Source organism: Taudactylus pleione, unplaced genomic scaffold (genome assembly GCF_031769625.1).
Source record: "Taudactylus pleione unplaced genomic scaffold, aTauple2 ptg000015l, whole genome shotgun sequence".
NCBI lineage: Eukaryota > Metazoa > Chordata > Amphibia > Anura > Myobatrachidae > Taudactylus > Taudactylus pleione.
The window spans coordinates 851563-872787 of NW_028284417.1; the positions used below are offsets into that span (position 1 = coordinate 851563).

Below are 21225 nucleotides of genomic sequence, written 5' to 3' on the forward strand. Positions count from 1 at the left end.
GGGATATCACAATGTATTCTAATTGGTAACTTTGGCTGGATGTACCCCATACATGTATAATGGAACCCCATTCAGTTTGCCTTTCAAAATAAATCTTTTTCTTTCTTTAATATACTTCTGCAATTCTGCAATGGATCTCATAATGGAATGGAATTAATAATTTGGGTTTTTCTAAATTATAAATATTACAGTCTAATTTTTCACATCTGAAGGACAAAAAAATACAAAGTGAAGTGAAGGTGGAGAATGTCATTAATAATCTATATGTTTAGAAGAATTAATAATTCTGCGTTTTTGTCATTGTAGGTTGCCCTTCCTCTACTCGGTGATATAGGAGCTGTCCTGAAGGTACTATTTATTATCTGTCGTTATGAAAATGATGTTATGTCATATATAAAGCAGAATCCACAAAAACTTCAGCATGAAGAAGCACAGTGATTTGAAGATATACTGCACTGTAAGAGTTATACATTTTGCCAAATTTGTATATGTTGTTCTGTTATCCAAGCCTGTATACTCAGTCTGCTGAGCCCAGCTTTTCAGGGGCATAACTACTCATTTGTGGGCTCCATAGCAACATATGTAAGGGCCCCATGTACCGTTCAATGGCAAAAAACCTCACATAGAAACATGGGACAGACAAGAAAGACAGGCCCATCCTCATATGTTGGCCTCAAAGCAGCTGCATCCACTGCACCTATGGTAGCCACCCCTTGTAGCATTTCATACCATCTGCTTCTCAAAAGAGATATTGTGGGGTCCATTATAATCACCATTGCACTTCTCCATGGTTTTAACCATGACCAGGACCAGGCTGGCCAAGTCTCTGAAAGCTGTCCCCCTAGCCCTAGCAAAGTCCCTCCATGATCAGCACAATTCCTTTATGCCATCATGTGAGTTTCTCAGCAACCCCTGCATCCCCAATGGGATGTAGAAATGTGCACCTTCTTAATAATAACTTTTATTTAAATTTCCTAGGACTCAAATCATACAGTGCTCATCACGCCACACAGGGGACTTGAACTCACAACCTCATGTACTAGCTATCATTTTATCAAACATTATTAAAAAGTGCAAAAATCTGTAATTTGACTCCTTTTAACAACCTCTTTAAGGCCGCTTACAGCCTTCTATATTTTCCTGCTATCTCAGTTACCACATGCTTGGGGTCCAGGATGGTTTCCACACTTTTTCATGTACTTCTTTAGGTCAATTTTTGTTGCAAAGTAGTGCAAAATCACAGCAAGTACTGCATATTGGCATTTATTATTAAATCTCACATTTCTCGAGTGTGGGCATTCATGTGATGTGTGTCAATTTCATGAAATAAACTTGCTTTTGCAAAATTGCTTCTAATTGAAATGGCCTTCTAAATGTCAGGGACATTTTAGGAAACCTATGTGCAAATCCCACTACTGAGCTCCTCCAGCATTTGCCTCCACACCCTGGCTTTTGGTTTCCTCCTCTCCAGGACCGCAAAATCTATATTCATACACAGATTCTGATCTGTCAATCATTGATAGCTCAGTGCCTCCATAGTTTATTGTGCTGTCCTGCTGTATATTTAGTAAGCAGTTGCAGAAATCCTGGAGTAGGAGAGTTGCACTATGGGATGTAGTTGGAGTGCAAAGCAAAACGCAGTGCAGGACTAGTAGTTTCTCGGGCAGTCCTGACTATACTGTCATATGATCAGTTTCAGTTAAAGTCTAATTCCAGTTTGCTTTAATCAGCAACAGTGGAAAATGTTGGTCGCAGGGTGGGTAGCAATACTCACCCTGCACCCATTTTTAATACACCAATGGGCCCATGACACCCCAATGTTGAAACATGTGAGTGTAGAATCAAATCATCCTTGGGTAGTAAATAAACACTATTTGGTCTAATCTGACCATGTTGGCTGATAAATTTAATACATGTGCTCACCTTTAGCAGGGTCAGCAAAAGGTAGTAGCATGAGGCTTCTGTTATACTGCATGTGAAATAAAGTTTATAAATACAATTTAGATTTACTAAACTTTTTACTTAAGCACATATTACCGCATTTGAAAGTGCAGAAATCATGTGTGTTTTCTCTTTAGAATGTGTGTGGTCAATGTCATGTTGGTGGCCCTGGCACTGCAGGCATTAAAGGAGAGAAAGGAGAAGCAGGTATTCCTGGTCATGATGGGCATAAGGTAACCCTCTACACATGTTGCAAATCTCAACTCTAATCCCATATTATACAGTTTAGCAGTTTTCCTTTGCATTGAAGCATGCCATGCCAGCACATGGTGTGTGTACAATATGCATAAGTATGAGTATGTACTGTAGGTGGCACTATCAGCAATCTGTGTGACAAGCTCTGGATTGCACTACCAATTGAAAATAAATTTTCCACATCTATAGTAACACATTGCACAACATTTGGACTTAAAGGGCCAAATGTAATAGGATGAGAGTTTAGAAAATGTGAGAGTTTAGCAGTAATCTAACACACTATTACATTGGTCTAGTTTTATCTTCAAAATGGGAAAGCATCTGGATGAGAGTTTAAATAGTGAGTTTTTTTAGTCTAAAAACATGCGAGTTTGGATGTTCTCAGACTCTATTACATTGGGCAAGTTTAAAAAGTGTGAGTTTACTCTTAAACTCACATTTCCTAAACTCTCACCCTGTTACATTTGGCCCATATTGTTTGAGTTGACTTCCTTTTTCACATCTTTGTTTCTACTTATCATAGTTAGAAGAACCCTAAATCCAGCAAATACAGGTGTTTTGGGGGCAGATAAGGCTTCCCGTTTCACTTCTTAATAAAGTGTTGCCATCTGTAAATTGCATAATGTTGCCTTGTTGAGAGAGAAGAGCACTGAAGAGTAATATTTTTCTGCCTCTGCCCAGTCCTCCCTGCCCCTTCTGTGTACAATAGCCAATCAGAAGTATCTAAGTGATTGCTGCACCTAGAGTGACAGGGCTCCTCTGGAGGCAACCATCATCTGTCAGCTTAGTGACCAGTGTGTCAGGCTACAGGGACTTCATCAGGAACTTTCTCTCTTCCATGAGCTGATCCTATTTATCTGCATCATGACACTATCCGTAGTAGAGTGACTGGTGAGAGACAGAGAGAGGCCATTGCTGTATATAGCATTCCAGCGCCTTGCAGCTCCCACTATTACAGCTCTGCCTGTGACCTATGATATTAGGTAAAAGAGCTTCCCTGGTATTTCTTTCTCTCACCTAAACACTGTAGCTGCTTCTCAGGCTGATTTTTATAGTTGTTCCAAGGCCAGAGCCAGGGAAAGAAATAGATTATGTTTAATCTAGGGACCAATGTCAGATCACTGTACTGTGGTACTAGTCACCACAACACAGCTGTAGCAAGGCAGCACATTGCCATTTAATGATTGTGGCAAATACCAATGCATTTCATTCTGCTCTCTACAGTGGGATAGGCATATTGCAAGGGAATGAATCACTGCTTCGCTTCGTTCTCCCTGCCCTCTTCTCTGACTGTGGTCAATCAGAGGTGTCCTAGGGAGAGAGTGGCAGACCAAAAAGTCTGCCCCTGCTCCCTGTGGACTGTGACCCTCCACTGTCTGAGAGAGAAGTACCCGGAAAGAAAATGTTAATGAAGTAACCCAGAATATGCCGGGTTAGTTGAGGCTGCTGCCTATCTGCTGCACCTGCCACCACTCTGTTCCTCCCCCTGTCGTTCTCTCTTTTATATATAAATGAAGTGACCCCACAGCGGCTATGTACGAGAGGTGCCGGAGAGCTGCAGGCTCCGCTGTCAGATGCTGTAGAACAACACCTGTGGAGACATCCCAGGAAGAACTGAAGTGGCTGAAAGCAGGGGTGCTGCATGGAGCTGCCAGCGGGGAGCGATATTAGGCTGTCCATCTGAGGATGATCACTGCAGGCACAAGAGATCTGTGCGGGCAGCTCTTGTTCAGAATTTTTTGAGTTTCCGCCGCTCAGCCCCGTGTGATCCCCTCAGACACCTCTCACTCTTCCAGTAATATGCCGACTGCCAGACTCTCTACTCTCTCCCACAATTCTCTGGGGTCTTATAGTAGTGAAAAACCCTGTTTAGCTGTAAACTTATTTAGCTTTTCACTGTCTTCTTCTATTCATAGAGAGGCTTACCATGGCAAAACTTTATTCTTTATCCTGCTTTCTTTAAGCATTGCATCATCATATTTTAGTTTTAATTTCCATACAAATATGAAAATTGCTTGAACAATATAAAATGAATAAAAAGTTTAGGACCTTTAGTGGAAGATTGAGTGATTACTTACTGCACATTGAAATAATTTCTAATATAAGCTACTTGATAGTATTGACTTATTATATCCATTAGTACAGGGTTCTTCCATTTAACAATATTTTTTTGGAAAACTTAATATAGTATTAGATACTGTGACAGTTATAAAAATTGTCTTTTGCAGACACAAGCTTAATGTTAGTTGTCAATCTGCACTCACTTCTTTAGGCTAAACTTAAGAGTGACTGAGTAACTGAGGCATTTTATCTCTTCCTATGAAAATCCTTTCTGTACACAATAATGTCATACTCGTAGTTGCTGTGATATTATATGGTATGTGTACAGTAGACAGAGTTTTGAAATTAGTGAGACAAGTGAGAGTCCTGTTCAAGCATCTTGGGTAGGAGACGGTAGCTCTAGTCTTGAGGGCACAATAGATTTGATCAACAGATTATTGCTAAAGTTAGAATCCCTGCAAGTTTTGTGTTTAACGCTTTATTGAACTTTGTAATGAGATCCAAGTGTCATGCTCCGGTCCTTAAAAACCACTTGCTGTGCATCACTCCCGGTTGCTGCTGAGGTCTGTCTGTGCTGCTCCTACCCTGTCCGTTCAGTGTCCTGTCACTGAGAATGCAGATGGCTCTCCGCAGACCCTTGCTCACAGCGTGTTTTCACAGCATGATGGCACACATTTAGTTCCCTCCTAAATCACAGTTTGGGCGCAGCCATGTTGGACTCTGTCATCTGATGCTCTACCTCCACTCAGAGGGCTGCTCCCAGACCAACTGATTGCAGCATCCAATCTCTGACGATCCTCCCCTATAAATTCCATTTCCTGACTGGCCTCTGTTGCCAGTACAACATCACTTATGCTGAAGTTACAGCTCTGTGCTGAGCTCCCAGTTACTATGTATCTGAATGGTCCCAGTTCGTTATATTCCATGTCGAAGTCTGGTTATCGAGTCTCCTATTCTATTCACATTCTAGTCTGGTTTTACCACAGAAACTTGTTAACATTAACCTCTATTGGTTCCAGCCGATACCTTCCACCATCGGTTCCGTTTGATACTTCCATTATCGGTTCCAAACCGACCCAGTACTGCAATTCATCATCATCGGTCTCAAACCGATCAAGTTCTTCAATTCATCAACACCAATCTCAAACCAATGAAGTTCTTCAATTCATCAATATCTGTCTCAAACGATCCAGCTCTTAATCCAGCATCATCGGTCCCAATTCTGCCCATCTCTTCAGTATTATATATCCAGTTCCCATTCCAACTTGCTGCTCAATAAAGACATTTAATTTACTGTATTTGCCTTCGGGACCCTCATCCTCTACAGTTCATATTACTCCTCATATCATACATGGCTCAATCACCCACTTTTATCCATGCCCCCGAAGTCTCCTCTTCAGCCTCCCACGCCTGTTCCGACCAAATCCAAACCTCAGATGTGACACCAGGGTTAGAGCAATCTTTACAGCATTCCTCAATCTCACTATCTCTCATTGTTCTTACCAGCAGGAAAGTATACTATACATTTGGGTTTACAATATATTACACCTTATCTACATTATAAATCCTCTTCAGGATAGTTGGCTATTTTCTTTTCTATGGACCAGGACTCCTTCAACTTTTAGAAATCTCTCAAATTTGTAGCACAGTGTTTATTATTTTACCTCAAAACTGACCCATTTACCTGTTCTTAGGACATGGTTGATCAAAAATACTTCTACTCTTATTCTGTCTAATGATACCTCCTAATAAGTTCAAAGCACATATACACTAATACACATAATACACATCCTATTAGGCGCAAGGGAAGCAAGTTGTCATTACAAAATCATAGAAATGCAGTAACTTAGTGTTTCGATCTAACCCTGGACTCCTGGATTTTTATACACATCTCTATGGTGCTATGAACAAAAATCAACGAGTCCGGAGGTACTGTAAGTGCATCATATAGCTGCACATACTAGCGCCAGGGGGGGACTCGCAGCTAATAGAATCTACCCCAAAGAGCCAACAAACCCATCTGCTATGTGTGGACTAGAGGACGATATGATCCTTGAAACTACAAGATGAGCTGTAAGAGGACTGTTCGGAGAGGCCAACTTCATAGGTCATGCTGGCCTTTAACAATATCTTTTTCTTTTTAAAAAGTGTGTTATTTTTAAGAAATATGTCAGTTAATGTGTGTAATATGCAGGTACCTCATATGTACTCTTATTATACTGCCACATATGCACCATTGTCATGCTAGTTACATATAGAATTATACAGTACATCAACTAATTAGCATAGGAGAAGATCTGAATAGGATAATGAATATTTTCTGTTGTATGCACTTATGAGTAAATTAATACATGTATTCAATTTCTTTAAAATTGTCAATTAGGGTGACCCCGGCCCAAGAGGACCTCCTGGTATACCTGGTAAAGAAGGGCCAAAGGTAAGTTGCCAAAGTGAGTACTAACCAGGAAACAGTGTTTTTATTTATTCTTTGCGACCATAAATCCATTAATATCTAACAGCACCTGAAACATACTCACACCATATAACACATATCTCAGTGATCAGTTCATACTGTATAAAGCAATCAACGTTCCGAAAATAAACGGCTCTCAAGACCACGTAGTGACAGTGACAGCTGCACTGTAGGAATACATTCATTCTATATAGATAAAGAGCAAAATGTTGGAATGAAAGTGGAGAACAGATTGCTGATCAACATGTCATGATGAAAATATATATCCCAGTATATACCGTGCAGCTATACCTAGAGTTTGGACCAGATTGCAGACCATAGCATTTCATTCAGATAACTGGACAATGATAAATTAGTGACTGCCTCATATTAAGTACAAGAATATCTGCACCCACAAGCCTCTGGTTTTCATGTCTTATATATTCATTAGTTTTGTCTTGTACATATAAATTCATGTGTCTTGTTTTCAAGGAACACTGTATTTCATATGAAGTCATATTAAGTCATATATATCTTCTTCAAAGATCCAATCATTGACCAAAAACCTCACTTTTTGACTAATACCAATTGACACAGCACAGCACATAAAAATATGATTTGGAAATAGAAAAAAAACAAGATCATTTTTGGTCCAGAGGCTTTATGTGTATGAATAGTGTATGACAGATTCGCTGGTAACTCTGCATGCTACTAAAAATGAATTGTACAGTTCATTTGAAGCAATGTAGTTAGCAGAGCTTGAAATGAAATACAATGATTGCCTGGCTGTTGGATTTTCTTTGTAGGGTATTAAAGGTGAACGCGGCTTCCCTGGCCTGTCTGGAGAGAAGGGTGACCAGGTACCTATGCTACATTCTTTTATCTAAATATTCTTACTGCAGAGCACAGTAAGACTTTGTTTGTACTGTAAATAGGAAATAGTCTCATTGGGCTCAATGGTGCAAGAAAGAAATAAAGAAAGTGAGCTGCAACCACTGTAGAGAATGTAATTGCTTTTTTCCAATCATGGACTTTTATGGACCGAGCGAACTTCATGTTATGTATATGTACATTAAACTATTTTATATAATTGCGTAGAAATTAAAGTAGCTGTTGATACATTGGCTGTCGTTACACAGTAATCCACTGACTCAGTGATCACCATTTCACACAAGAGACAATCACGTCATAGTCAGGCCAAATACACAGCAGCCTGTTGTTTATTTTTATAGGTTTTGTCAAAGTTTCAAAATAACAAATGTAAATATTGTCTGTCTTTGATTTTACACTGAAACTTAAGTGGCTCTCCAAGTCCATTTGCATTCCCGTGTTTTGAAAAAATGTAAATGTGTTTGATGCATGGAGTTATTATTAGATTAGAGGTTGTAGGGGCCCATTTATCATTGTATATATGCAGTTTAATCCCTGAAAACACCCGATTTTGGGGGTTAACCGCAAATATGTATCTCCGATACCTACTGTGATCCCTCAATTCCCGCTCGCAGCCGCATCCCCACAGGTTTCTATGGGGGTTGCGATGCTGCCAAATTTACAAGCTTCCTGAATGTGATGCATTCCAGAGATTGAGCACATCGCAGGGACGGGCTACTTTCGGATCCGCTGTCCCCGCGTGTGCCAGTTGATACATTCCACCAGTATAATCACATCTTGCAATGCTATCATGGGCAGTAATTTCATGCCCAGATTAATAAATGGGCCCCAGAATGCTTTAATAGATAATGAAACAACAAATTTAAACTACTAATACAGGTCCCAAGAGATCACTTAGGGGTAAGTTTACTAAGAATCTTGTATGGTCTGAGTTTACACACTCACAGCACCACTGAAACTCAGGAAACTTTTGCCTGCTCAAAACTTTTCAATTTATCAAGAATCGTGATTTGCAGTGAGATACGTGCAGGCTGCTTGTATGTGTAAAAAATAAATAAAGGGTTCATTTTTTTTAAAGAAATGACATAAGGTCCCCCTCCCAAAGCATAACCAGCCCCAGGTTTCTGAGCCATTCCTAGTTCTAAAAATACGTGGGAAAATGTGTAGGATTCCCCTAAATTTTATGAACAGGCACTGGGCTCCCTGAGCCAGTCCTGGTTTTAGATATATAGGGGAAAAAATGGCGTTGGGTTCCCTCTATTTTTAAAATCAGCACCGAACTCAAACCCAGCCGGGGTGTAATGCCACAGCCAGGGGACCCTTTCACCGGGTCTTCCCGGCCAAAGCATTAATACCCAAGCCAGGGTATCCCCAATAAAGGGAGGGACCCTTTATTGGGGACCCCCCAATAAAGGGTCCCTCCCTCTCCCGAGTACCCCAAGCTTAGGATGAAACACCGGGGCTCTTCCATGCACTCCTGGCCGGTGGATGCAGGTGTAATACTGTGAAAAACAAATATGTACAATTGTTTTTTACAATGGAACTACAGGTGCCAGCATGCCTGCCCTATGGCACTTGTGGAACTACAATTGCCAGCAGGCGGATGGCACCCGTACCCCTACTGTAAAGAAAATAGTAAAAAAAACACAGTACTGACGACCTAACACATACTTACGTTCTGCCAGATGTTCCGTCCACTTCTCCAGTAGAATTCCCACGGTATTCCTGAAAAAAAAATCCAATACCACCTACATCCTGGCGTAGCTTCGGTCCTCTTCTCCAGCAGACTCCCCGGGACTTGCCAAATTAAAAAAACAAGCTGCCCGTACCCCTTGGACCTGTAGAGATATGTGTTACCCTTTGCCCAGCTCATTCTTGCATACTGCTCATGCACTTCTTAAAGACAACATACTATTTGTCTGACAAAAGACCGGGTCTTTTCCAAGTTGCAGACAGACAATAATCTGTCAGCGGTAACATGGAGGAGTGAGCTGAACACATCAGCGCACCATTTAGTTCATATGAACACCGGACACACACAGAGAAAGTAACATTTTGGTGCTGGATTTTATTTAAACCAAAACAGAATTTTCTCTTTTGGGTATAATTATCCTTTAATTTCCAAATATGTTTTATTTTAAACCTTTTGGCCAGATATATTTGCTGGATAATGCTCAATATTCTATAAACTGGTAATAGAGTCTTTTTAGACATCATTTGAGAACTAAAATTTACAGTAAATTAAAAATTAATTATCAAAAGGCTGTGTTCTGTGAGTAAATCATTTTTGTTATTGAGGATTGGATTATATACTCATGTATATTATTGCTATAAATTTATGATTTCATATTTATTAATCCATGGAATTTGGAAGTTGGGGAAAGCACCTCTTCTTACAGTAGTCATGGGGATTATATGTGTTTGTTTTGATCTGTGATTAACAAAACAAATAATTGATTTACCTAATTTAGTTTAGGAAGTGGTGTAAAACTTGAATAGTTTTATTCAATTATCAATTATTTCAGTTCATAACTGGAATGTATTTTGACTTTACTATTGCACAATATGCTTCTTTGGTCAAGGAAGATTGTGGTATAAATGTTACTATGACCAGTACATGTAATCTTCAGAACATAACATGGAGGGATAACAGGAAGATAGTATAAGAGAGTATTCTCACACAATGCCAGCAAACTGAACAGTGACAGCTTAATATACACAATGCCAGCCGCTTTCCCACTTACTGTACTTAGCAATTACTATACTGTATCTGTTGCCAAAAATCCCTTTCAACAGTTGAGGCTTAATCCCAGGGCCGTAGCTAGGGTAGTATGGCCGATGCCATCGCACATGGCACCACAGGTCAGGGGGCGCTGTTTGGGCCTGTCAAATTTCTGTTTATTATCATTCTTGCTTGTAGCTTCCTCTTATTTCATCCCCAGCATCTCCTGGCCTCTCCTATCTCTTCCCTGGCCCTTCCCATGAAGCCATGGCCCTTTTTTGGGTGCATTATGTCCCTTTGAAAAATGAGGGGGGCGCCAATGCTCTTTCTGGCACAGGGCACCGAAAAGTCTAGTTACGGCTCTGCTTAATCCGTTTGACCAATTTCCTTTAGTAGCTTGTGATATCTGTCCCCAGGTAAAGGCTTGCTATTGTTAACTTTGCCATCTGTGTTACACCTGTCTTTAACCATCAATTTGCACTCAGGTGCCTTTCTGCCTGCTGCCAGTTCAGTTAGTATTTAGGTTTGTTGTCGCTTCTCAAAGGGTCAGGCCACTTATATTAGTTTGCCATGTGATATGGGTCCCATGCGTTCTGTGCCATTATCTGCTTCAGGAGGAAATACAGTCTTCAGCATCAGTGGCAGAAGCAGATTTACTGCTAGGCAATGCAGGTGCACGCTTAAGGCCCGGCAGGTCCCAGGGTGCCTATCCACGGCCGCCGACAGGGATGTATAATTGAGCAGGGCAGAGGGCATTTTCTTGCTGCCAGGCTCCAGCAGGCTGGACAGGACCAAGCTTAGCCCCACCCCCGTGCATCGATTGGATAGCGCACAACTATGTCTACTCTAGTGTCTCCTCCTCTTATGCACTGTGTGCACGTGAGACAGGGGCAGTGAGCAGCCAAGAAGACAGTAAGTGCGCCCCGAGCTGCTGAATAAAAGGTGAGGTTACTGCCTGCCAGTCCTGCCTTTACTATCTTGGGCAATAAAGCCCACCACCTTCACAAACGCAGAGGTGGGGGGGGGGGATTTTGGTATTTGCCTAGGGGGGAGGTGAGGTGCCTGGCAGTGCCTATACTTTTTGCAGCAATGGGGGTTGAGGGAGGCTAGGGGAGTTAAGCTACCTACCAGTGCCTTTTCTGTTTGGGGGGCTAGGGAAGGTGAGGTGTTTGCCAGTGCCTCTGCTGTTTGGGGGAGGTCTAGGGGAGGTGCCTTTACTGTTTGCGGAGGGGCTAGGGGAGTTGAGGTGTTTGCCAGTGCCTCTACTGTTTGGGGGGGAGGGGGCTACATTGGTCCCTGCAGGAACAAAAACACTACAATGGCCCCTGCAGGACAAAACTCACTACATTGGCCCCCACACTAATAAAACAATCACATTTGCTGGCCCCCACAGAGAAAAAAAAACACATTGTTCCCCACAAAGAAAAATCACATTGGCCCCACAGAGAAAAAAAAACATTGTTCCACACAAAGAAAAATCACATTTGCCCCCACAGAGAGAAAAAAATAATTTCTCCCCACAAACAAAAATCACATTGACCCCCACATAGAGAAACAACACATTGCTCCCCAAAAAGAAAAATCACATAGGCCCCCACAGAGGAAAAAAAAAACACATTGCTCCCCAACTAAAAAAAAAAAGCATATTGGCTTACCCCACAGGGATGGCTGGCTGGCTTGCTAGCCGCTGGCCGGAAGGACGGCTAGGTCACTGGTGCAGGGCGGACGGGAAGGGCTGGTTCGATCACTGGTATGGTGGGCGGGCTGGCAGACAGGCAACGCGACGTGTGTGACCTGTGATGTCACGCCGCCACGTCTAGGAAGGTGACGGCCCGGACGCGCCTGAGCCTCCCAGAGGAGGTCAGTGGCAACCCGGGCTGCAGTACTGTAAAATGTGCCCGGCGGCTCTGACCGCCAGCCGTGGCACAGCGGTTGATAACTGATGCTATAGACTATAAAAGTGCTTTACATAGAATATTTCATAAATAGAAGTATGTGGATAGATAGATAGATAGATAGATAGATAGATAGATAGATTCAGTTATTATTTAGGTTTGTTGTCGCTTCTCAAAGGGTCAGGCCACTTATATTAGTTTGCCATGTGATATGGGTCCCATGCGTTCTGTGCCATTATCTGCTTCAGGAGGAAATACAGTCTTCAGCATCAGTGGCAGAGGCAGATTTACCGCTAGGCAACGTAGATGCACGCTTAAGGCCCGGCAGGTCCCAGGGTGCCTAGCCACGGCCGCCGACAGGGATATATAATTGAGCAGGGCAGAGGGCATTTTCTTGCTGCCAGGCTCCAGCAGGCTGGACAGGACCAAGCTTAGCCCCACCCCCGTGCATGAAGTGGATAGCGCACCACTCTGTCTACTCTAGTGTCTCCTCCTCTTATGCACTGTGTGCTCGTGAGACAGGGGCAGTGAGCAGCCAAGAAGACAGTAAGTGCACCGCGAGCTGCTGAATAAAAGGTGAGGTTACTGCCTGCCAGTCCTGCCTTTACTATCTTGGGCAATAAAGCTCACCACCTTCAAAAATGTGGAGGTGGGGGGGGGGTATCGGTATTTGCCTAGGGAGGAGGTGAGGTGCCTGGCAGTGCCTATACTGTTTGCAGCAATGGGGGTTGAGGGAGGCAAGGGGAGTTAAGCTACCTGCCAGTGCCATTACTGTATGCAGGCTAGGGGTGGTGAGGTACCTGCCAGTGCCTTTACTGTTTGGGGGGGCTAGGGGAGGTGAGGTGTTTGCCAGTGCCTCTTCTGTTTGGGGGGGGGTCTAGGGGAGGTGCCTTTACTGTTTCGGAGAGGCTAGGGGAGTTGAGGTGTTTGCCAGTGCCTCTACTGCTTGGGGGGTCTAGGGGAGGTGAGGTGTTTGCCACTGCCTTTACTGTTTGGGGGGGAGGGGGCTGGGGAGTTGAAGTGTTTGCCAGTGCCTTTACTTTTTTTGGGGGGAGGGGGCTACATTGGGCCCTGCAGGAACAAAACACACTATATTAGTCCCCCGCAGGAACAAAACATACTACATTGGTCCCTGCAGGAACAAAAACACTACAATGGCCCCTGCAGGACAAAACTCACTACATTGGCCCCCACAGGAATAAAACAATAACATTTGCTGGCCCCCACAGAGAAAAAAAAACACATTGTTCCCCACAAAGAAAAATCACATTGGCCCCCACAGAGAAAAAAAACAAATTTCTCCCCACAAACAAAAATCACATTGGCCCCCACATAGAGAAAAAACACATTGCTCCCCAAAAAGAAAAATCACATAGACCCCCACAGAGGAAAAAAAAACACATTTCTCCCCAACTAAAAAAAGAAAGCAGATTGGCTTACCCCACAGGGATGGTTGGCTGGCTTGCTAGCCGCTGGCTGGAAGGACGGCTAGGTCACTGGTGCAGGGCGGACGGGAAGGGCTGGTTCGATCACTGGCCTGGTGGGCGGACTGGCAGACAGGCAACGCGACGTGTGTGACCTGTGATGTCACGCCGCCACGTCTAGGAAGGTGACGGCCCGGACGCGCCTGAGCCTCCCAGAGGAGCTCAGCGGCAACCCGGGCTGCAGTACTGTAAAATGTGCCCGGCGGCTCTGACCGCCGGCCATGGCACAGCGGTTGATAACTTATGCTATAGACTATAAAAATGCTTTACATAGAATATTTCATAAATAGGAGTATGTGTATAGATAGATAGATAGATAGATAGATAGATAGATAGATAGACAGACAGACAAATGGCTTTAATATATGGCACTCAAACATCTGCGGTGCCTGAGGGATGTGACCACATCATTTAAATAAATAAATGCATCCACGTACTCCTTTCATAAATTCATGTGTGTATACACAGATGGCTACATATACATATTTATTAGATGATGATATACGTATGCCAAATCATATGTACAGTATATCAGTGCAACCACACACCAAGAGTGGTATATTCATCTTATAAAATGGCCCCTGTTGTAACAAAATAAGTAGGAGAAAAAATTCAGAATAGGCTGTTTAATTTGAATTATTTTTAGTGAATAAACATTTAGAGCCGTATTCAATTTGAGCGGACCCGCGATACTTTTCCGCCTCCTAGACTTTTTGCCTACATCGCGTGTTTTGTAGGTGGAAAAGTATCGCACGTGTGCCTGCATATCCCCGTATTCAATTTGAAAGTAGGCAAACAGGGACCTGGCAAAACTTAAACAAGCGGAAAGTACTGTCAGATTTGGGGAAATCAGCCTGACCCCCCCCCCAAAAGATGCTCTGACATGGAGGTTAGCTATGATACCCGCCCCCCCCCCCCCCCCCCCCCCCCCCGATTTGGCTTGCTGAAGGTATTTGGTGTTTTTAAATGGCCTCAATAGCTGCTAAATAACGTTTTTGTATAAGCGGTGCAGAATAGTATTCTGAAGGGTTTTTTTGCAGAAAATAACTTATCTCAACAAATTTGGGGTACTTGAAAATGGGGGCCAGCATATTTTCAAGTTGCTAATGTTAAGTTTACAAAAACATGAACAATCCACCTGCCGCAAGCCCCTACAATGAAAAAAGCACCTGGGGCATACTTGGGAACCCCCCTAGAGTCTAGTTCGATAGTTTTTAACTTTGTCCCCCAACATTTTTTTTTTTGCCCCCAAATTCAAAGTGATTTTTTGGGGTGTTCTTAAATGTTTTTTTTTTTTTACACAATTTACCTTTGGTGGACTGTCTGAAGGCTGCACGGGGTTCCCGCAACGTTGCACTCCAAAACCCCAATTCTGCACTTTTTATCGCCTGCTATAAATAGGCCTGCTATAAATAGGCCTATAAATAGGCGAAACTTTTCCGCCTAGGCGGAAAGTCTTTCAAATTCAGTACGGCGATACTTTTCCGCCAGGCGAAATGACGTTATCGGTGAAACTTTTTTGCAGATTCCGGCTTTTCGCCTCAAATTGAATATGGGCCTTAACCGTATAACAATGTAAGTGAATAAAATAGTATATAATAATAATTTTTTTCTGTCAGAAATGTATATTTCTGTGAGGTGGTGATGTGCTGCTGTCAGTGAGGTGGTGATGTGCTGCTGTCAGTGAGGCGGTGATGTGCTGATATCATTGAGGCAGGGATGTGCTGCTGTCAGTGTGGCGGTGATGTGCTGCTGTCAGTGAGGCGGTGATGTGCTGCTATCATTGAGGCAGGGATGTGCTGCTGTCAGTGAGGTGGTGATAAGCTGCTGTCAGTGAGGCAGGGATGTGCTGCTGTCAGTGAGGTGGTGATAAGCTGCTGTCAGTGAGGTGGTGATGTGCTGCTGTCATTGAGGCAGGGATGTGCTGCTGTCAGTGAGGCGGTGATGTGCTGCTATCATTGAGGCAGGGATGTGCTGCTGTCAGTGAGGTGGTGATAAGCTGCTGTCAGTGAGGTGGTGATAAGCTGCTGTCATTGAGGCGGTGATGTGCTGCTGTCAGTGAGGTGGTGATAAGCTGCTGTCAGTGAGGTGGTGATAAGCTGCTGTTAGTGAGGTGGTGAGAAGCTGCTGTCAGTGAGGCGGGGATGTGCTGCTGTCAGTGAGATGGTGATGTGCTGCTGTCAGTGAGGTGGTGATAAGCTGCTGTCAGTGAGGCGGGGATGTGCTGCTGTCAGTGAGATGGTGATGTGCTGCTGTCAGTGAGATGGTGATGTGCTGCTGTCAGTGAGGCGGTGATGTGCTGCTGTCATTGAGGCAGGGATGTGCTGCTGTCAGTGAGCTGGTGATAAGCTTCTGTCAGTGAGACGGTGATGTGCTGCTGTCATTGAGGCAGGGATGTGCTGCTGTCAGTGAGGTGGTGATAAGCTGCTGTCAGTGAGGTGGTGATGTGCTGCTGTCATTGAGGCAGGGATGTGCTGTTGTCAGTGAGGTGGTGATAAGCTGCTGTAAGTGAGGTGGTGATAAGCTGCTGTCAGTGAGGCGGTGATGTGCTGCTGTCAGTGAGGTGGTGATGTACTGCCGTCATTGAGGCGGTGATCTGCTGCTGTCAGTGAGGTGGTGATTAGCTGCTGTCAGTGAGGCAGTGATAAGCTGCTGTCATTGAGGCAGGGATGTGCTGCTGTCAGTGAGGTGGTGATAAGCTGCTGTCAGTGAGGTGGTGATAAGCTGCTGTCAGTGAGGTGGTGATAAGCTGCTGTCAGTGAGGTAGTGATAAGCTGCTGTCATTGAGGCAGGGATGTGCTGCTGTCATTGAGGTGGTGATAAGCTGCTGTCAGTGAGTTGGTGATAAGCTGCTGTCAGTGAGGTGGTGATAAGCTGCTGTTAGTGAGGCAGGGATGTGCTGCTGTCAGTGAGGTGGTTATAAGCTTCTGTCAGTGAGACGGTGATGTGCTGCTGTCATTGAGGCAGGGATGTGCTGCTGTCAGTGAGGTGGTGATAAGCTGCTGTCAGTGAGGCGGTGATGTGCTGCTGTCAGTGAGGTGGTGATGTGCTGCTGTCAGTGAGGTGGTGATAAGCTGCTGTCAGTGAGGTGGTGATGTGCTGCTGTCATTGAGGCATGGATGTGCTGCTGTCAGTGAGGTGGTGATAAGCTGCTGTCAGTGAGGTGGTGATAAGCTGCTGTCATTGAGGCAGGGATGTGCTGCTGTTAGTGAGGTGGTGATAAGCTGCTGTCAGTGAGGCGGTGATGTGCTGCTGTCAGTGAGGTGGTGATAAGCTGCTGTCATTGAGGTGGTGATCTGCTGCTGTCAGTGAGGTGGTGATAAGCTGCTGTTAGTGAGGTGGTGATAAGCTGCTGTCAGTGAGGTGGTGATAAGCTTCTGTCAGTGAGGCGGTGATGTGTTGCTGTCAGTGAGGCAGGGATGTGCTGCTGTCAGTGAGGTGGTGATGTGCTGCTGTCATTGAGGCAGGGATGTGCTGCTGTCAGTGAGGTGGTGATGTGCTGCTGTCATTGAGGCAGGGATGTGCTGCTGTCAGTGAGGTGGTGATAAGCTGCTGTCATTGAGGCAGGGATGTGCTGCTGTCAGTGAGGTGGTGATAAGGTGCTGTCAGTGAGGTGGTGATAAGCTGCTGTCAGTGAGGCGGTGATAAGCTGCTGTCAGTGAGGCGGGGATGTGCTGCTGTCAGTGAGGTGGTGATGTGCTGCTATCATTGAGGTGGTGATAAGCTGCTGTCAGTGAGGTGGTGATAAGCTGCTGTCATTGAGGTGGTGATGTGCTGCTGTCATTGAGGTGGTGATAAGCTGCTGTCAGTGAGGTGGTGATAAGCTGCTGTGAGTGAGGCAGGGACGTGCTGCTGTCAGTGAGGTGGTGATAAGCTGCTGTCAGTGAGATGGTGATAAGCTGCTGTCAGTGAGGCAGTGATAAGCTGCTGTCATTGAGGCAGGGATGTGCTGCTGTCAGTGAGGTGGAGATAAGCTGCTGTCATTGAGGCAGGGACGTGCTGCTGTCATTGAGGTGGTGATAAGCTGCTGTCAGTGAGGTGGTGATAAGCTGCTGTCAGTGAGGTGGTGATGTGCTGCTGTCAGTGAGGTGGTGATAAGCTGCTGTCAGTAAGGTGGTGATAAGCTTCTGTCAGTGAGACGGTGATGTGCTGCTATCATTGAGGCAGGGATGTGCTGCTGTCAGTGAGGTGGTGATAAGCTGCTGTCAGTGAGGTGGTGATAAGCTGCTGTCAGTGAGGTGGTGATAAGCTGCTGTTAGTGAGGTGATGATAAGCTGCTGTCAGTGAGGCAGGGATGTGCTGCTGTTAGTGAGGTGGTGATAAGCTGCAGTCAGTGAGGCGGTGATGTGCTGCTGTCAGTGAGGTGGTGATAATCTCCTGTCAGTGAGGTGGTGATAAGCTGCTGTCATTGAGGTGGTGATGTGCTGCTGTCAGTGAGGTGGTGATAAACTGCTGTCAGTGAGGTGGTGATAAGCTGCTGTCAGTGAGGTGGTGATAAGCTGCTGTTAGTGAGGTGGTGATAAGCTGCTGTCAGTGCGGCAGGGATGTGCTGCTGTCAGTGAGGTGGTGATCTGCTGCTGTCAGTGAGATGGTGATAAGCTGCTGTTAGTGAGGTGGTGATAAGCTGCTGTTAGTGAGGTGGTGATGTGCTGCTGTCATTGAGGCGGTGATGTGCTGCTGTCAGTGAGGTGGTGATAAGCTGCTGTCATTGAGGCAGGGATGTGCTGCTGTCAGTGAGGTGGTGATAAGCTGCTGTCAGTGAGGTGGTGATAAGCTGCTGTTAGTGAGGTGGTGATAAGCTGCTGTCATTGAGGCGGTGATGTGCTGCTGTCAGTGAGGTGGTGATAAGCTGCTGTCAGTGAGGTGGTGATAAGCTGCTGTCAGTGAGGTGGTGATAAGCTGCTGTCAGTGAGGTGGTTATAAGCTGCTGTCAGTAAGGCGGTGATGTGCTGCTGTCAGTGAGGTGGTGATAAGCTGCTGTCAGTGAGGAGGTGATAAGCTGCTGTTAGTGAGGTGGTGATAAGCTGCTGTCAGTGAGGTGGTGATAAGCTGCTGTCAGTGAGGCAGGGTTGTGCTGCTGTCAGTGAGGTGGTGATAAGCTGCTGTCAGTGAGGTGGTGATAAGCTGCTGTTAGTGAGGTGGTGATAAGCTGCTGTCAGTGAGTTGGTGATAAGCTGCTGTCATTGAGGCGGTGATGTGCTGCTATCAGTGAGGTGGTGATAAGCTGCTGTCAGTGAGGTGGTGATAAGCTGCTGTTAGTGAGGTGGTGATACGCTGCTGTCAGTGAGGTGGTGATAAGCTGCTGTCAGTGAGGTGGTGATAAGCTGCTGTCAGTAAGACGGTGATGTGCTGCTGTCAGTGAGGTGGTGATAAGCTGCTGTTAGTGAGGTGGTGATAAGCTGCTGTCAGTGAGGTGGTGATAAGCTGCTGTCAGTGAGGCAGGGTTGTGCTGCTGTTAGTGAGGTGGTGATGAGCTGCTGTCATTGAGGCAGGGATGTGCTGCTGTCAGTGAGGTGGTGATAAGCTGCTGTCAGTGAGGTGGTGATAAGCTGCTGTCAGTGAGGCGGTGATGTGCTGCTGTCAGTGAGGTGGTGATAAGCTGCTGTCAGTAAGGCAGTGATGTGCTGCTGTCAGTGAGGTAGTGTTATGGATTTTTTGAGGAAGGGGGCCTCATATCGTTGTGTCTTGCTTAGGGCCCCGTGAGGTCTAAGGGCCTGATTCAGCAAGGATCGCTGATGCAATAGCGTATGCAGTGGGACGACTGTTGCATACTGCGCATGCGTACTGCACGTGCTCAACCCAGCCACTGTGATCGGGACTGCGATCGCAGTAACTACACAGACCCATCGCTGAGTGATTGACAGGAAGTACCGTTTGGGAATGATGATGGGTGGTGGTCGGGGAAACGCAGGCGTGCCAGTGCGTTTGAACACCGTTGCAGGGGCATGCATAAATTATCCACTGCAATACCCTACGCAGCCTGAGGTCTCACTGCGTGCAGGAAAGTTAACAATTTAGTGGTAGGGTCAGACCTGCCTTATATGTGCGAGTGGCTATGATGTATTTCGATGTTGCCAATGTTTTGGCTGGATTGCAAGGTATTACGGATGTGCGAGAGGGGAAGTGGGCGTCTACATGTTGTCCATGCGAGTGCTTTGTGATTGCAATTATTAGCATACTTTCACAGCAGACCTGTGTATGCGATTGCAGCCACAATCGCATTAGAGATCCTTGCTGAATGAGACCCTAAATCCGCCTCTGATCAGTGCAATATAATGTGCAGTCAGCTGGCAGTTTTCTAAACTCAGATTCCTGCCCTTTAGTGCCATAAAATTGTATCTCACCTAGCAGTCAGTACTAAGACGCTGCCTCCTGTTCCTCAGAAACTGTATTTCACGCTCCTGGAAAAGATAATTTGTTAATGGTTTATGGCTACCCTTTTGACTACTTTCTCTTCCAACTGATTCTCCTGTGGACTTCTGTGTGCTGACCTGCCTCTGTTAATTGGACTACCCTTTATCTAACCCCTAGCTATTGTCTTCTCAAGTGCCAGACTTTGGATTGAACACAAGCTTGCCTTTAGCTAACCACTGCCTTCCTTTGCCTGACTTCCAGTGTACTAGACTCTGGACTGCCTGACCATTAGTTGCATCATTACTGAGATCCCTATACAGATGAGCAACACACTTTTGTCCAGCTATTTATTGTGGTTGCTTACTACCTGTTGCCATATACTTATGTGTCTCTGATTGGAGTCTAGTCCGATATACAAAGTTATTATATTTATTATGGTGTTTGTGTGAAAGGCATACGGGTCATTGGCACTTGTTTTCCTGTGTTGCATGCTTTACATTATTCTCTGTTCTTGTCTGTGTGCTCCCATCTTTGGAGTCTGACCCTACACTAAACTCAATCATTCATTCAGACTACGTAGGAATTGGGTTGTTTAATGTTGAATTTTCCCTCTGTAGCGAAGTCCATCACATTACCCCTTAGATCTTTAATATATCATGCTGATGCAGATAGTCATCTGTTCTTGGATCTAGGATACTGTATCCTTTGCTGCCCAGTCTCGCAACTTGCTATGTTTCCCCCTGATAATTAACATTCTAACTTACCGTGGATTCCGGAGCAAGTCATCATTGCTCCGGCGCGGTGACAGCTATCCGAAAATCATCTGTGCCGTGAGTGGTTCACTGCCATGAAAAGCAGTGACGGGAGTGTGCATACGTGACCTACAGGTCATGCATGAGCACAGGAGCCCCAACGTCCGGCGGAAGGAGCCGGACAGGGGCGGAGGGATCCGAAAGGATCCATCTTCGGGACCCAGGACTCCTTCTCATAGGGAAGTAGCAGGTATCGGGAGCATTCACCATCTGAAGATGGCAAATGTTACCACACTCAAGCTCTGAAAAATATTTTCGGAGCTTAATGAATTCTGTCCCCATACTAGTGTATCGGGACAGTGGGCCATTCCACGAGAGGAAGGTAAGCAGGAGTTATCTGTGATATCTCCTGCTTTAC

At 45.1% G+C, this 21225-nt stretch overlaps 1 protein-coding gene across 6 annotated transcripts in view; it reads left to right on the forward strand.

Moving 5' to 3' along the window:
- COL19A1 (collagen type XIX alpha 1 chain) overlaps positions 1–21225 on the forward strand; it is a 762134-nt gene that overhangs the window by 578964 nt on the left and 161945 nt on the right. For all 6 annotated transcript variants that reach the window (XR_015878306.1, XM_088471134.1, XM_088471139.1 and 3 more), the window contains 4 exons: positions 307–348; positions 2079–2174; positions 6641–6694; positions 7516–7569. Coding sequence is in view for 5 of the 6 variants with exons in the window: in XM_088471134.1 (XP_088327260.1) it covers positions 307–348; positions 2079–2174; positions 6641–6694; positions 7516–7569 (246 nt within the window). In the remaining variant the exon portion in view is untranslated. The remainder of the gene's footprint in view (positions 1–306; positions 349–2078; positions 2175–6640; positions 6695–7515; positions 7570–21225) is intronic.